Source organism: Neofelis nebulosa, chromosome 12 (assembly GCF_028018385.1).
Source record: "Neofelis nebulosa isolate mNeoNeb1 chromosome 12, mNeoNeb1.pri, whole genome shotgun sequence".
Taxonomy (NCBI): domain Eukaryota; kingdom Metazoa; phylum Chordata; class Mammalia; order Carnivora; family Felidae; genus Neofelis; species Neofelis nebulosa.
Window position 1 is genome coordinate 28,766,764 of NC_080793.1, and position 18,059 is coordinate 28,784,822.

Consider the following 18,059-nt stretch of genomic DNA (forward strand, 5'->3'; position numbering starts at 1 on the left):
TGGAATGGTGACCATATGTGTCCTTTGCTCAGAACTAGTCTACTTAACATCAGTTTCCCTGGTGTAATTAGTAACAGTTTACTCTTTCAGTGTCTAGTATCCTAGCGTGGATGACCTACTGTATAGGCACCTTAAATAGCAGCACCTATTAGAAGCAGGAAGAGCATCAGATTTCAGGGAAGTGATGGGAATAGCAGATCATAGCATTGTGATGGCAGTGTCCTGAGGTGGACAGCATGGACACATCCTATCAGTGCAAGTGAAATGCTTTCAAGTAGTCATCAAATTAAATGGGTGGTTCTTCCATCGAGTTTGGAGACACTCCATTAGATTTCAGTTGTCACTGAAAAATTGCTTAATATACACCCATAATGGTAACTTTATATGGATCTGTGGACTTCCTATCAGGCAAAAATTCACTAGAGTTTTTCTTATTTCTGATAGTTCCTTGTTAGGATAATAAAACTGTATAATCTGTTTATAAAAATTGTCCTTTTTTATTATGGAGGGACTAGCAAGCAATTTATGTAAAATGATATGTGATCATTGAATAACAAAGGAATGAGGGTCCAAAACAAAGCAACTCTGGTTTTCCCATTGGAATATTAGCTTTTTCATCAGAAGATCACTTTTATTGGCTTTGCCTCGAATGAGGTGAGGAAGATGTAAAGAGAATTCTTCCAAACCTTGGAAACTTTAGTCTCGTACTTGCCTTTAACATTAAATATTAAAATATAATGAAGTAATATCTACAGGCAAATAGGAACAATTTCAAATTCTTTCCTATTCACTATCATTGCTTACAGATTCAACAGTTCTCTTAAGATAAATTTGCACATAGATTTTCATTTGTTCTATTTGTACCTTTCATTGCTTAGAGACATTCTTTTATAAAACATCCTTGATATTCTCCTTGCTAATGACCTTTTAAGGCCATGATAGACTTTCCTATTATTTTAAAGGATAAATAATTAGAAATCTTCAAAAACGAGATATAATTTGTGATTCCGTGAATTCTGAGGTAGCTTGAAAATGTCAGGATGTGTTTACCATGACTGAAAAGACTGACATTAAAGCCATACTTTCTACTCTCCACTAGATTGGGGAAATTTAATTTCTGGGATTTAATAAGCCAGGGAAAAATGTACTTATTTAATATAATCTTGTGTTATCACATCCATGAAATATCTTGACTTCAGAAGTTTCTAAAGGCCTATGAATGGGCTATTAACTGCCTTTTTTAGGTTACCTTGCGACTGTGGAAACTATGTCCTCCACATGAAATGAATCCTGAGGAAAGATCAGCTAAGGCTACAAGTAAATAATTTTTTTTTGGCCAAATTTCCCTATGTGTCAATAAAAGGATTACTCTAGACAGATTTGTATCTATATCTTGCCTGATACTCATAGAAAATATTGGTCTGAAATACAAAATATGTCAAGCATTTAGTTGCTATTGCAGTTGCCAATTGCAATTGAAAATTGCCATTGAAATTTTGGTAGAATGTTTAATAAATTAATACCCATACTTATTGAGAAGTATAGGTATGCTTAGTTTTAAATGTTTAGATCTAGTTAGAAGGCATGCCATCCTATCATAAACAACACTGATTCAATATAGTTCAGAGCAGTTTCTCATCTTTTCTGGAAATAGTCTTATCCTCAAGTGCCTTTTTTTCCACTTTTAAGTTTTTAAATAAGGAATATGACATGTGAAGGCCCATTAATTGGACCTCAGGCAGAAAGTAACTTGGGATATAAAATCATCAGGACAATTGACCTTGGTCTGAGCTAAAATATGTGAAGCTTTCTACTGAGGTCTTGGGCCTCCATCACCTAGTCATAAGTAATTCTGTCTGAGAATTTGCCCATATTGCAGATCTAGTGGCCAGATAAGATCTATCCAGATATTCTATTATAATGATGTTTTCTACAATCTACTCTGAAGTTTCTTAATTTGATTTACATTTATTAGACATCAGAGAGTGACAGATGTTTTTTATTTTAATTAATTAATTAATTAATTAATTAATTAGTTTATTTTTAAATATTTTCTAACATTTATTCACTTTTTGAGAGACAGAGACAAAGCATAAATGAGGGAGGGGCAGAGAGAGGGACACACAGAAACCAAAGTAGGCTTCAAGCTCTGAGCTGTCAGCATAGAGCCTGACGCAGGGCTCAACTCATGAACTTGTGAGATCATGACCTGAGCTGAAGTTGGACACTTAACCAAGTGAGCCACCCAGGTGCCCCTTTTTAATTTATTTTTATTCTCTTCAGTTCTGTTTACTGAAATCATTAGAAATACATTTTACAGGATTCCTGCAAGCTCATTTGTACCTGTACTAAGAAAATGGACTTTATATTTGCTATAGTATTTTGGAAATAGAAATGTTTTTTCTTCTACAATCTGCTTGTTTGTGATACAAGAGGAATATTAATTTTTAAGATATCTAAAATCTAGTTTTAAATAGTTCATAGCCATTTTAAAGCACCAGTACATTTTCAATCAGAATTGTTTCATTTTACCTTATTTGTTTCAGCTCCCGAATATACTACTATAATAGTACCAGAATTAATAATCAATACTAAAAATAATGATAAATGATATAAATAATGAACACAAATCTGTCACTATTTATGAATGATACTATATGTATGTAGAACACTAAAATGGTTTAAAAATATTGGAATTAATAAGTGAATTTAATGTCAACTATATTTTTATTAAAAATTTAAGAAATTATTACAAAAAAAGTGAATTTACCAAGATTGCTAAATATAACTTTAGCATAGAAAAATCATTACATAACAACAACAAGAAAGTAGAAAATAGAATTAAAGCACAATTTATAATAGCATCAAAAAACAAAAAAATATATGAATAAATGTATAATATGTACAAGACATTTGTGCAAGAAAAATCAATAAAACATTGAGAGGAATTAAAAAAAATTTTTAACTTATTTATTTTTGACAGAGAGAGAGAGAGACAGAGCATGAGCGGAGGAGGGGCAGAGAGACAGGGAGACACAGAATCCCAAGCAGGCTCCAGGCTCTGAGCTGTCAGCACAGCGCCGGACGCGGGGCTCGAACTCACAGACCGAGATAATGACCTAAGCCAAAGTTGGACGCTCAACTGACTGAGCCACCCAGGTGCCCCAACATTGAGAGAAATTTTAAAATACCTAGTTAATGAATTAGAAGATACAATAGTATAAAGATGTCAGTTCTCTCTCAATTGAAATTTGGAAGGTTCAAGGCTATCTCAATCAAAATTCCAGCAGGTATATTGTGAAAATTGATAAGCCAAATATATATACAAATACCAACACCAACCAACCACCCATAAAGAAGAAATAATTTAGAGGACCAAAATCAAGATTTATAGAGCTATAGCTAAAAAGACAATGTAGTATTGGTTCAAGGATAAGAAGAATAGACTAGTGGAACAGAACAAGATATCAATTAGTTTATGTCAAAAGTAACAATGCAATCCAGAGGGGAAGGGAGCTTTGCAGTACTCATGTTGAGTCAAATAGTGTGCACATAGTAAAAAATAAATCTTGACCTTGCCACATACTTGCACTTATCAGGATAGTTTCCAATACACAAATAGTCTCCTACAATTCTACTTGCACAAAGGCTGCTCAGCAATCAGGTCTCTTATTGGCCCAGATAACTTGAATTAATTAAAAGTTTTTTCACCTCATTTTTTTGGTTCCCAATTAGTACATGGAGTTGGAGAATCAAACCCTGGAGAACTAGAAAGTTTCTTAACTTCTTTATGTTCCAGAATCACAGCATTAAATTGTTAAGGGAGTTGGAAAGTCCCTAATAGCAACAGGAGACTTTAGTAGTCTTAGATCCAGGGATAACCCTTTGGAAGTTTTAGAGAGCAGAGCATAGGTGGTGATTTTGGCAGAAAAAAATCTTTGTCATTATTTTTCTTAGGCAGTTATTTTTATATTTTTACCAAAAGCTCTGTATGTTGAGAATTTGTGAATGAGGAAAGATCTGGCTTGATTTTTTGCAAACCAAGAGCATCCATATCCTTTTTCATTGCAATTTCTGAATAAAAATACCTCTGCATAACCCACTCTAATACAGTTTTCATGGAGAATTACCATAATTACAAAATTCAGATTCTTTTACTTTTCTACACTTGATCTTAGCCAAAAGGCCGAGAAGCGATTAGATTCTTTTACTTTTCTGAGCACTGCACAAAGATTCACAAGCAAGACCATGCTGGAGATCAACTTTAAATAGTGAAGCACACATTAGTCAAAGAGGAAGATACTGATCACATGTGCTGAGGTAAATGAGAGCAGACCTTATCCATCTCTTTCTGTATCCTCCGTTTTATAAAACTGATTCACGGGTCTCAGCTAGGCCAGGAGACCAGAATAGGAGACCAGATGTTTACTTTTAAAAGAAGTACTTGTTGATAAGGAAAATATTGAGTTGAAATGAGCCCAAAATGTGGGACGGAAGTTTTCGATTTGCTTTTGATTTTCTCATTTGTCTCGGACAAGTCATCAAACTCCTTCAAGCATCCATCAACTTTAAAATAAAAATGTTGGGGTAGAACTCTGATTTGTTCTGGCTCTGACATTTGGGAAGGAAAAAGGAAGAGATTGTTGGAAAACATTTGGTTGTCTTAGCCCTGGCATCTGAAGTCATTTTAGGGAAAGTATCTCAATAAAATGACTTAGGATAGGTGAGACTCTTACAAGCATTGTAAAGGAAGGATAAGGGAAAGAATAGGGACCCAATCTGCATGAGAAAAAGACATCATTATTTTGTTTATAAGAAAAGACCAGACAGTAGTGAAGAAAGAAGAGAAAGCAAGAAGAGCAAGAGCTAGAGTAGGAAAACTGGGTGCTGAGTGGGGAAAGACCACTAGAGAAGCCCTCAGTAGAAGCATGGTGTGTGCTGACCCAAATGAACTTTAAAGAGCAGAAACCTTTAACAGTCACCTTTCTGGAAATAATCAGTCAGGTGTTTCCTATTCACCTATGGATTGGAGGTTGAAATTTTAATAGATTATGAAGAAGTACTAAGTTTTTTATCTGAGCCAGTGTGAACCAGCACTGGGTTGGCATAGGCAGGTATAGCTCTGAAAGAAAAGCAGGGAGATGATGAAATCATAAACGTTTTGTGATGTTCTGAGATATTAGACAGGCCATGGAATTGGGTGGTGGAAAAAGGATTTTATTTTTTTTTAAATCTTTTTTTTTCAACGTTTTTTTTTTTTTTAATTTTTATTTTTGGGACAGAGAGAGACAGAGCATGAACAGGGGAGGGGCAGAGAGAGAGAGGGAGACACAGAATCGGAAACAGGCTCCAGGCTCCAAGCCATCAGCCCAGAGCCTGACGCCGGGCTCGAACTCACAGACCGCGAGATCGTGACCTGGCTGAAGTCGGACGCTTAACCAACTGCGCCACCCAGGCGCCCCGGAAAAAGAATTTTAAAATAAGTTAATCTAGGAGTTGTCATCTTCCTGTATAGATTACAAAAACAAAAAAAAAAACAAAAAAAAAAACAAACAAACTGATTTCAAAGAGGCCAAGTGATTTGCCTGATTATGCACACCAGTAAGTAGCATGGTTGGATTTAGAGTCCAATTCTTACACTCAGAGGACAGTGGTCTAAAACCCTAAAGAAGATGATTGAGGAATACCTCAACTTCTCCTAAGAGTACAAATGGTCATTGCCTTCCCCACCTCACTCTATGTCAAATATTTAAAGCTAAGAGCTCATCGTCTTTGTTTCTTAAATGAACTAGTTTCTTTAATGTTACAGATAAGGGTGCAGATCTAAATGAGCAGTTGAGAAATCTTAGGCTTTTATGTTGGCACAGAGACCAATAGTGAAAATGTTCTTATTTGAATATGTACCAAACATTGCCCGTGTTCAAGGGAGTGGTGTGTTATTAAAAATCTTGAATGTAAGTTATTCTTTGCTAGTATTATGGGGAACAAGATCTGGAGAAGCTCAGTTGTACCAGGGGTGGGAGCCAATGGGATGTGCACATATGGCTATTGTTCAGTGTAATATACTTGAGTAATGTAGGTATACATAAAGAACGAAGCTATACTTGAGACAGTGGCCTACAGTTTTGATGACTGGATAAATATTCATGAAAAACAAGATTGGAGTTGGTGAGAAAGGTAACAGCATGTAGATGAACTGTTGGTTATAGACGTAAAAATATAAAATGGCATGATAAGTATGAGAAATTACAAGCTGGTTGTTGTTTCAGACCAGAGTCTGGAGCTGGAGTGTTGGAAGATGAGGTTGGAGAAGTAGGCAATGATGAGGATGTGAGGCTTGAGTGTGTGTGATTGATTGCATTTGAGCTCTACTTATAGGACAGTGGTTTTTAAACATGTTCCCATATGCGACTAATTGTGAGATACATCACAAGTAATTAGAATTGCATTATAAAATCCTGAACTTTGAAAATCAGTTTGTTTCTAAGAAAGCGTGGGCTCAGGGTGATTCCATATTCAAAAATGCCTTCTTGGAAATGGAAATCAGGTAGTGCGATAGTGATTGGACACAGGTTTATCTTCTATTTATAGTGTACCGCATATCCTTGTGTTACAACACATAATTAGCAGGTTTATGAAATGCAACTAAATCCTTTCTCCCTGTAACGTTTTACAAATTTTTTTTTCTTTCCCCAGCAAACCTCCTGTGGTCCTTAACTCGATTAGGTATAACGCATTTTTTTTTAAAGTTTGTTTATTCATTTTGAGAGAGAGAGAATGTGAGCAGATGAGAGATGAGAGAGTGAGGGAATGAGAGAGAATCCCAAGCAGTCTCCGCACTGCCAGTGTGGAGCCTGACATGGGGCTTGAACTGAACCTGTGCGGGGCTTGACCATGGGATCATGACCTGAGCCAAATCCAGGTTTGATGCTCAACCACTGAGCCACCCATGCACCCCAGGTCTAATGCCTTTTTTGATTAAACTAAGTGTCACAATGTCTCACTGACCAGTGTTCCTAACACAGAGCTCAGATTCTTACCCTCTGTGTTCTCATGGTACCCGAGGGTGTATTTATATGATGTTAATTGTATTTATTTCTTTACTTGACTGCGTGATATTTTATTCTGAGCTGCCCAAGAGTAGCTTTTTAGGTAATTCAAAGAGATCTTCAGTGACTTGTAGTATAATCAACAAATGAATGAATGAGTGAATAATTAGCATGGTATTGCCAGAATAATGATCCTTTTAAAGTACCCCTAACTAATCCCCTTGAAAGATGGTAGAATTTAATTTTCATATATGTACAATGTATATTTTTATTCACTACTACAGATAAACAAAGAGGCATAAAATGGTCAAGGCAAACTTGACAGTCATTTCCAATTTTATTTTCCTGGGGTTTACTCCTTACCCCAAAGTTGAGGTCATCATATTTGTGCTGTGCTTGCTGATGTACCTGATCACCCTGCTGGGTAATATCATTCTGATCTCCATCACCATCCTGGATTCCCACCTACACAAACCCATGTACTTCTTCCTCAGCAACCTCTCCTTTTTAGACATCTGGTACACCTCTTCTGCTCTCACTCCAATGCTGACAAACTTTGTTTCAGGGAAACACACCATCTCATTCTCAGGATGTGCCACTCAGATGTACTTTTCTCTTGCCATGGGCTCCACTGAGTGTGTGCTTCTGTCCACGATGGCGTATGACCGGTATGTGGCCATCTGCAACCCTCTGAGATACCCCATCATCATGAACAAGAGGGCTTGTGTGCAGATTGCCGCTGGCTCCTGGGTGACAGGCTGCCTCACCGCCCTGGTGGAAACAGTATCTGTGCTGCAGCTGTCTCTCTGTGGAAGTAGCATCATCAATCACTTCACTTGTGAAATTCTGGCTGTCTTGAAACTAGTTTGTGTGGATACTTCCAGGGTGCAGTTAATCATGCTGGTGATCAGCGTACTACTTCTTCCTATGCCGATGCTCCTCATTTGTGTCTCTTACGCATTCATTCTCTCCAACATCCTGAGAATCAGCTCCGTGGATGGTGGAAGCAAAGCCTTTTCAACATGCGCAGCCCACCTGACTGTGGTGGTTTTGTTCTATGGGACAGCTCTCTCCATGTACCTGAAGCCCTCCGCTGTAGATTCACAGGAAACAGACAAATTTATGGCTTTGGTATATGCTGGATTAACCCCCATGTTGAATCCTATCATTTATAGTTTACGGAACAAAGAGGTAAAAGCAGCTGTGAAAAAATTGCTGATTAGGAACCCTCTGTGTGCTTTTTTAATCCCCCATAGCAAATCATAACATTAATCTAAGGGATGTATTGATGTGGTCAGTACGCACCAGAACATTGGACTAAGAGGGGAAGACACTCATTTTAAATAAGATGTGTGATTTCCTAAGTTTCCTCCTTGACTGACTGCTGAAGCTCTAAGATAATATAGACATATGTTACATAAGCATATCTGAAATCTTACATAAAAAGGGCTCATGGTGACAAATTTCAATATTTTGTTTTGGGTGATAGAATGTAAGTATAGTTTTAAACATTAAGTTGGTGTATTGTTAGTGTTCAAAATTATGTGCATGTAATATACAAATGTAAAAACTATAGTAGACTTTTTAGATAGTTTATTATTAACCTCTGTTTTAGGCTGAGTTGTGTCTCTGCAAAACTTATGTTGAAGCTCTAATCCCCAGTACCTCAGAATGTATCTACATTTGGAGATATGGCCTTTATAGAGGTGATTAAGTTAAAATGAGGGTTGTCAGTGTGGGCCCTCATACAATTGGAGTTGTGTCATTTTGAGAAAATAAGAAATTTAGACACACATGGGTACAGAGGGTTGCTCACACACAGAAGCAAGGACATAGCAAGAAAGCGGCTATCTGAAAGCCAGGGAGAGGCCTCAGAAGAAATCAAATCTGCCAACACTTTAATCTTGGTCTTCTATCCTCCAGAACTATGAGCAAGTCAATTTCTGTTGTTGAGGCAATCAAGTCTCTGCTATTTTGTTATGGTAGCGTTAGGAAACTAGTACAACCTCTTTTTCAGCATTGCTAAATTTTTTGGAAGTGATTGCATATTCTACAAAGTGTGACTATGTTTTACATGTGTGTGTGGAAATATTTGTGCATGCAGGTAGATGTGTGTGATTTGAATGTCTATATACAAATGGAGAAGGTCTGCACAAATACATACTGAATAGAAATGGGGTAGAGGAGTGCCTGTCTGGAAAAAATAACAGACAGTTTAGCAGTTTGTTGTTGGTCTTCGAGTGTTGACATTATTTAGTAAATTCAAAGAAGCTGCAGGATGTTTCAGTGAAACTATGAAGGACCTTCCCTTTTTGATTGTGTTTCTGGTGACACCTTGATGCATAAATCCATGGGTATAAATGAAGCCATAAGAATTTAGAAACAAAATACATGACATAATTTATATTTATTTTATACATGATTATATTATATTTATATTATAAATATTTATATTATATTTATATTATAAATATTTATATTTATATTATAAAGTATACAGTACTCCAAACCCACTAAAATCATGTGCAATATGGAAATACATGAATATATCTTATTATATAAACCACAATATACAAGGAATTAAAAAATGTACACTCATCCGTATTTGTGACATTTGTATGTCCTTTCTGGACCAGATGACTAAATGTGAGGTCAGTGTGCAAAACTCATTTGCTCTTTATCATGAAGCTCTCACCAAAGTCAATGAAACTGTTGTGATTCCTTGAATCCAGAAAACAATGGGATGAAGAAGATAGGATGAATATGGGAATTACAGGGTTGTAGGGCTGGATTTGATCTCAGATATGAATAAACATTCATCAGGATAATTGGTCCATTGGTCTAAGTAAAGAACTCTGATGCAGCCATTGATTGGATGAGAGGAGAAGCCTAAGAATGATGACTTCACAAAGATAGGGACGTAAGTTGGTTGACTAATTGACTGTGCACTGATGGTTGGACTCTCTAGGGAATAATTTAGGACAATTGTGTATAAAATGGTTGGTTATATTTTCCTGTTATTGGTCAGAGCTGTGGTAAAGGTGAAAGAATAGTACACTTGGGATATAGAGTAAATTATCCAAAGTATACAGAAATGCTGATTCAAAGGGGCACATGCACCCCAATGTTTATAGCAGCACTATCAACAATAAATTATGAAAAGATCCCAAATGTCCACCAACTGATGAATTGAATGGATAAAGAAGATGTGGCATGTATATATATATATATATATATATATATATATATATATATATATACACACACACACACACACACACAATACATATAATGAAATATTACTCGATCAGAAAGAATGAAATCTTACCATTTGCAACAACATGGATGGAACTGGTGTGTGTTAAAAGCAAAATAAGTCAGGGGAAGAAAGGCAGATATCATATGATTTCATTCATGTGGAATTTAAGAAACCGAACAGATGAACAGAGGGGAAGGAAGGCAAAATAAGATAAAAACAGAGAGGGACACAAACCATAAAAGACTCTTAAACACAGAGAACAAACTGAGGGTTGCTAGCAGGGAGGTAGGTAAGGGGATGGGCTCAATGGGTGATGGGCATTAAGGAGGGCTCTTGTTGGGATGAGCACAGGATGTTATATGTAAGTGATGAATCACTAAATTCTATCCATGAAACCAATACTATACTATATGTTAACTAACTTAATTTAAATTTAAAAAAAATTACATTTTTTTTGGTTTGTATATAAACTTAGTGATCTTAGCCAATTTCATTTTTGTTTAATGTTTATTTATTTTGAGAGTGTGTGTGAACACCGCATGATCAGGTGAGGAGCAAAGAGCCAGGGAGAGAGAGAGAATCACAAGCAGGCTTTGTACTGACAGTCTCCCCGCCCCCGCCACCCCGCCCAGGCCAGGATGTGTGGGGATTGACCCATGAACCTGAGCTGAAATCAGAAGTTGGACGTTTAGCCAATGGAGCCATCCAGGCATCCTGAATTTAGGCAATTTCTTAAACATCGAATCTAATTTCCTTGTCTATGAAATGGGAATAGTTTATTTGATATACTTATAATAATTATTTAAAAGTTCATATTGGCTAATTCCAAAAGACCACTTGTCAATCAGCTAGGATGATGGACTCTATCCTTTGATAGAGTCAGTTTTTGATCTTTTTTTTTTTTTTTCTGGGTAGATTCTAGCTCCAGGTAGTTTGAATTTGCTGTGATTTTGGTGTACCTGAGTGACTCAGACAGTGAAACACCCAACTTTGGCTCAGGTCATGATCTCTGGTTTGTGAGTTCGAGCCCTGTGTCAGGCTTTGTGCTGACAGCTCAGAGCCTGGAGCCTGCTTTGGATTCTGTGTCTCCCTCTTTCTCTCTGCTCCTCCCCTACTTGCTCCCTCTCTTCTCTTCTTTCTCTCTCTCTCTCTTTGTATGAGATAAGTAAACATTAAAATTTTTTTGAATTTTTCTGTGATTTCAATGTTTGAGAAACATCTATGAGTTGTTACAAGTCTAGCCTATCACTTTGGTGGTATCTAGGGATATCTAGGGCTATAACCATATATATCATTATATCTAGGGATATAAGCATAAAATACCCCAAGTTATCTCTTTTTCTGCCTTTCACTTTTTCTCTGACAGTCTGAGCTGAATCATTCCCTGTATGGGTGTCCTCTTGATTCTACTGGGTTCTGACTACCTGAACTGGGCCTCCCTTTCATGTTGACCTTTTACTTATTCCATCAGACCCCCAAACATCCTGCTGGGCAGAACAAGCAGGGATTCCTTTGTGAACTCTTTTGGGTTGTTGAAGCCTTTGCTGGGTGGCCCTTGAGCAGAGCCACTCTCCTCATCCATCTCAGGCTGTGGGACTGTACCAGGCAGCTCACCTGTATTACGTGCAAATAGATGTTAGGTAATCACATAAAAAATAAAAGTACAATTATTATTTGCTAGCAATTTCAAGGGGATTTCTTTGAAAGGAAATATTTAAAATGACTATTGCTTCTGAAAGAGTGAAATTGTCAGTATTCCTTAAGAAGGGTTTATCCAATTGATATATTTTTCCCAGCAATTGCTTATTACAGAATAATTATACACTGATATTATTTCTGCCTTACCCAGCCAAAATGACCTCTTCAGTTATATTTATCATTCTTTTATCTGCCCTTGTATGTCCATACATTTAATATTAGCTGCTATTTTACCCAAAGCTTTTGGATATGTTATTTAGTTCAATGAAATAATACATAAATTCAAATTCTCTTATCTCCCTGTATTATATCAACTACTTGGACTACATTTTACTATTCTTTAAAAATGTTAATTCAGTAATTAATTACTGCCTACTATTAGAATTTATTTTACATTAGACTCCATACAGAGAACAGTGAGTTCTGCCATTGGGTAAATTTCAGAAACGAACAAATGATTATAGTATAAAAGGAAAATAGCCGTAACAGAGATAAAATTCAGGACAGCATACAGGAGGGAATAACTAACCCAGTAAAGTTTCAAAGGATTTGTAGAAGATCTAACACTTGAATTGTGTTTAATGAGATTGCAAGCTATTACCATAGAAAGAGAAATGTGATGCTGGAGATGAAGTGGCATCTGCTGTTGTCTTTAGGTGTAAACAACATGATATATAATTGAAGAAGTAACAGTGAATGTAGCACAGCTTGTTCAAACATGGGAGAAATATGAGGAGGGAGGGAAGAAGGGGAAATACGTAGGGGCCAGGTTAGGTTGGGGCCAGGTCAAGTCCTTGGGTAAAACAAAAATCAGGAATAAACAAACAGACAAACAGAAAAACTCAAGTAGTTCTCTTGAAAGGGAACTGAAAAATACGTGTTTTACTTGTTCAATAGACATACATACAGATGGTCATACATTAAAATGGTTTGACTTAGGATATGTTGACTTTGCAATGATGTGAAAATGATATGCATTAGTAGAAACCATACTTTAAAATTTGAATTGTGATCTTTTCCTGGGCTAGTAAGATGTGGTATGATATTCTTCTGTGGTAAGCAGTGGCTCAGCTTCCCGTCTGAGCAACATGATTGTAAGAGTTCTGTTTCTCAGTTGCATACAGTACAGTACTCAATAAATTAAATGAAACATTCAACGTTTTATTGTAAACAGGCTTTGTGTGAGATAGTTTTGACCAATTATAGGGTAATGTAAGTGTTCTGAGCATGTTCAAGTTAAGCTAGGATAAGCTCTGATGTCCAGTAGATTAGTAAATTAAATGCATTTCTTTTTCTAATTTTTTAAATGTTTTTGAGAGAGAGAGAGAGAAGGAAGAGGAGAGAAAGCCACAGAGAGAGACACAGGGAGAGAGAGAGAGAGAGAGAGAGAGAGAGAGAGAGAGAGAGAGAACATGAGTGGGGAAGGGGCAGAGAGAGAGGGAGACAAAGAATCTGAAGCAGGCTTCAGGGTCTGAGCTATCAGCATGGAACCCGATGCAAGGCTCAGACTCACGAGCCATGAGATCATGACCTGAGCCGAATCAGACGCTCAATTAATGGAAACACCCAGGCACCCCTACAGGCATTTTTGACTTATGATATTTTCAACTTTCAATGGGTTTATCTGGATATAACCCCATCAGTTGAAGAAGACATACTGGATTTTCTTGGAAAAGCTTAATTTCATTTTTTTCTTATTTCTTAAAGTTTACTCACTTCTTATGCCAGTAGTGTCTACATTTTTATAACAGTCATTTTCATAAAAGGTGAAGTTATTGTCTTCAAATTTCTTCCAACTCCCAAATTCGGTAATTTGACATACAATCTTTATTGTTCTCTTTATATGAAAAACTTTTGTCTCAAATCTTTGAGCTTATTTTGTGCATGAACTCAAAGATATAAGTTTTTCATCCTTTTCTTCAGAACCAGTGTCTCCTCATCAATTTTCTCATAGCTCCAAGCACCTCTGTATTCCTCAGGCTATAGATGATAGGATTGAGCAAGGGAGTGACTACTCCATAGAACAGAGCAATCAGTTTGTCAACAGCAGAGTCTTTGGACTTTGGCTTCATATACATGAAGAGGATTGTCCCATAAAACACAGTCACTACTGTTAAGTGGGCTGAACAGGTAGAAAAGGCCTTTTTTCTTCCTTCTGCTGAATTGATTCTTAGTACAGTAGAAAGGATGAAAATGTAGGAGATACAAATTAACAATAATGGAGAAAACAAAAATATTACATTGCCCAACATTATAGCAATCTCATTCAAGGAAATATCTGCGCAAGCCAGTTTGACAAAGGCCAATATTTCACAAACAAAGTGGTTAATGACATTTTTTCCACAGAAGGGCAACTGTATTGCCAGTATAGTTTCTGTCAGTGAATTGAGAAAGCCCAGTCCCCAGGAGAGGGCTGCCATCTGAATGCAAAGTGCCTTGCTCATGATGATGGGGTATCTCAGAGGGTTACAGATGGCCACGTAACGGTCATATGCCATCACTGCTAGAAGCACGCACTCGGTGGACCCCATAGTGTAGGAGACAGACATCTGAACAACACATCTAAGGAAGGAGATGGTTTTTTTCTGTGATAGGAAGTGAATCAACATCGAGGGGATAAAGGAGGATGTGTAACAAATATCTAGGAAGGAAAGATTACCAAGGAAGAAGTACATGGGCGTATGGAGGTGGGAGTCCAGGAGAGTTAGTATGATCAAAGGGCTGTTCCCCAGCAGGATCACCAGGTACATCATCAAGCACATGACGAAAAGGAGTTTTTCCACTTTGGGGTACTCAGAAAGTCCCTGCAGAATGAACTCAATCTCTGTCCAGTTCGTCCTGTCCATTTTACTTTTTTATACCTGGAGTAATCCAGAAGAGAAAACTCCATGTGAGCATTATGCGTCAGTGCATATTACCATGTGCAGATATCACTGGAGGAGGGGCACCAAGTGTGTGCCCACAATAGCTGGAGTGGTGCTAAGAGCTCTGAGGTTAGCTGTTTGAATTTCTCTTCTGGCTCATAAGGGAAGGGATTGAAGATGTGTAATAATTACATTGACAGCTCTTTAAAAATAATAGGCTTTTGTATTCCATTTCCTGAATTTGTGATACACAGTTCTGAGGCAGGGAAGAACTATTTGCATCTTAACAAACATCTATTATTTCCTGTTCTTTGGACCCACAGACTCCACTTGGCATATCATCATTTTGGAAAGCTTATGCTTAATCTGTTAAAAATAACTGTCTATTTGATTTTATTTCATGGCAGTCATTAACAATCCCATTGGTTTATGGTTTTATAATTTACATATATTTACACATATTACTCATTTTATCATCACTATAATTCTCTGAGGAAAGTGACATTCATAGAGGTAAAATGTATACAAAAACACAGTGGTGAGCCACTATTCAGTCTGCATTTACTGACTGTATTTCACCCGCCCTTTTTGTTTATTTTTAATTTCTTAAAATTTTATTTATTTTTGAGAGACAGCACTTGTGGGGAGGGGCAGAGAGAGAGAGGGATTTGGAGGATCCAAAGCGGCTCTGTGCTGACAGCAGAGAGTCAGATGTGGGTCTTGAATCCAGGAACCAGGAGATGATGACCAGAGCCGAAGTCAGATGCTTAAAAGACTGAGTCAACCCTCAGTTTGTTCTCAGTTTTTAACAGTCTGATGGGTATTGAGGAGGGCACCTTTTGGGATGAGCACTGGGTGTTGTATGGAAACCAATTTGACAGTAAATTTCATATATTAAAAAATAAAAAAAAATAAATAAAAGTAACCAATAAAAAAAAAAGACCTCTAAAAAAAAATAATTAATAAATAAATAAATAAATATTTCCAAAAAAAAAAAAAAAAAAAGACTGAGTCACCATGGCACCACTCACCTGCCCTTTTTAAACAACATGCTCTTGCCCTCTCAGAATTATGTAAATTGTCTAAGGAGTGGTGATCAGACATCTTTTTAAATAATGTTCTCCAGATGATGCTTATGTTCAATGTGGAAGAAAACTGCCTGTCTGGTGGAGTACCTCCAAATTTTAGTATACAGACAAATCACATGGGAGAAATTTGTAAAGGATTCTAACTCAGTGGGTCTGAATTGATTCTAAGATCTGAATTTATTAACTTGTTCTCAGATGCTGCTGCTGTTGCTGTCTGTAGAACTCACATGAATAGCAAGGCCTTTTAGACCATTTCTCTCCAATGCTATTGCAGAATGCCACTACTGCTTCCCTTGTATGTAGGACTGTAATCGAATAGTAGACAATGCAAAACTGAACATTCTGTGACACTTGGAGTTGAGACATCTGTGTGAGTGTATTGCACTCAGTTTTGTGTTCTTTAGATTTTAAATATACAAGCGGTCAAACTACATACAGAAGAGCCTGTTGTTTGTTTCTGTCCATATTAAAGTGCTTTCTCTTCCATTTGTTGAATTTACGATTAGGGCCAATATTTTCCAAAAAAGGAATTTGAGATCAGCTCAACCATCTGAGTTGTGCATCATAGAGCATGGGGCAAATAACTTTAATTTGAAAAAATTTAAAGAGTAGATATTAGTAGCTGACCTTTTTATAGTTATTAAATCAAAGAACATAATTTTGAAAACACCTTTTCATTCTCAAGGGTTTTACCTAACTTAAAAACACCCTGAGGAAAAGAAAAAGACTGATCCAATGGATGAGTTTATAGTTAGTTTTTTTTTTTAATGTTTTTTTTATTTATTTTGGGTGAGAGAGAGAGAGCGCAGTGAATGATCAGGGGCTCGATCTCATGACCTGTGAGATAATGAGCCGAAATCAAGAGTTGGAGGCTCAACCAGCTGAGCCACCTAGGTGCTCTTCTAGTTAATATCTTTAAACAAGCCTGTATGGGGCACCTGAGTGTCTTGGTTGGTCAAGCGCCTTCCTCTTGCTTTTGGCTCTGGTCATGATCTTACAGTTCCTGGGATTGAGCCCTGCGTCCATCTGCACTGTTAGCAGAGAGCCTGTTTGGGATTCTCTCTCTCCTCTCTCTCTTCCCTTCCCCCCCCCCATTCTTTCTCTCTCAAAATAAATAAACATTAAAAAATTAAACAAGGTTTTGTTTCTGATATAGGTTTTGGCATTTCTCTCTGTGATAGTCATTTGACAACAGGTTATGTTGCTTTCTATGACAACTCCAGTATACAATGGTGAAACATATTCATCAGCATAATACGATGTTTATACATCTATTAGCTATGGAAAAGAGGGTTCTCATCCATTTCAAGCTGACCAGGCTTTGCAGGCATACATTACAAAGAGGGTAGGAAGGGTTGGGTAAGATAGGATATACTTCTATTTGGTATTAAGACTGGAATATGATTGACTGTAGATGCATATATCACCCTACTCTTAATCTGAAAATAAAATTTTGATAGAGGCTTTGAAGAAGTATCAGTTGTCTGGGATCTGTTACTTCAGGGGACATGTGAATCACATCAAATACCCTCTCCTTTCTTTCCTAGGAACATCTCCTAAAAGTTGATTTCTATTTGGAAATTACTTGTAGCAAATAATGATGGTATACATCTGGTATCCTGACAGTTCAGAGATAATTGCTGTAAAAAAATTTTCACTTACAGACATAAGAGAAACCACCACTGTGCTTTAATGCTTTCAAATGGTCGGGGGAGGAGGATAATGGACTGTATAGAGGAAATTACTATCATTACTCTTGTAATGCTAGTGTAACTTTTAGGAAGCAATCGACAAACACTCTTGTTTAATAGCATTGTGACAAATCTTTTCTTCATTTTAGCTTACTTCACTAAAATAGTTTCCTGGGAATAAGTGAATGAAAACTTTTAAGATTCTGGATAGTTTTTTTTTTTAATTTTTTTAACGTTTTATTTTTATTTTTGAGACAGAGAGAGACAGAGCATGAACAGGGGATGGGGCAGAGAGAGAGGGAGACACAGAATTGGAAGCAGGCTGCAGGCTCTGAGCCATCAGCCCAGAGCCCGATGCGTGGCTCGAACTCACAGACCGCGAGATCATGACCTGAGCTGAAGTCGGCCGC

General features: G+C 37.0%; 2 protein-coding genes and 1 non-coding gene across 3 annotated transcripts; 1 reads left to right on the top strand and 2 right to left on the bottom strand.

Moving 5' to 3' along the window:
- Positions 1-4,009: 4,009 nt before the first annotated feature.
- Positions 4,010-4,198, bottom strand: LOC131492294 (U2 spliceosomal RNA). Its single transcript, XR_009251995.1, has one exon. It is a non-coding gene; the product is annotated as a U2 spliceosomal RNA (small nuclear RNA).
- Positions 4,199-7,352: 3,154 nt separating this feature from the next.
- On the top strand, positions 7,353-8,315 carry LOC131491557 (olfactory receptor 13F1-like). Its single transcript, XM_058694689.1, has one exon. It carries the CDS (start codon positions 7,353-7,355, stop codon positions 8,313-8,315), a length of 963 nt encoding a protein of 320 aa, XP_058550672.1.
- Positions 8,316-13,925: 5,610 nt separating this feature from the next.
- On the bottom strand, positions 13,926-14,852 carry LOC131491568 (olfactory receptor 13C7-like). The gene has a single exon (XM_058694702.1). It carries the CDS (start codon positions 14,850-14,852, stop codon positions 13,926-13,928), a length of 927 nt encoding a protein of 308 aa, XP_058550685.1.
- Positions 14,853-18,059: the final 3,207 nt, after the last annotated feature.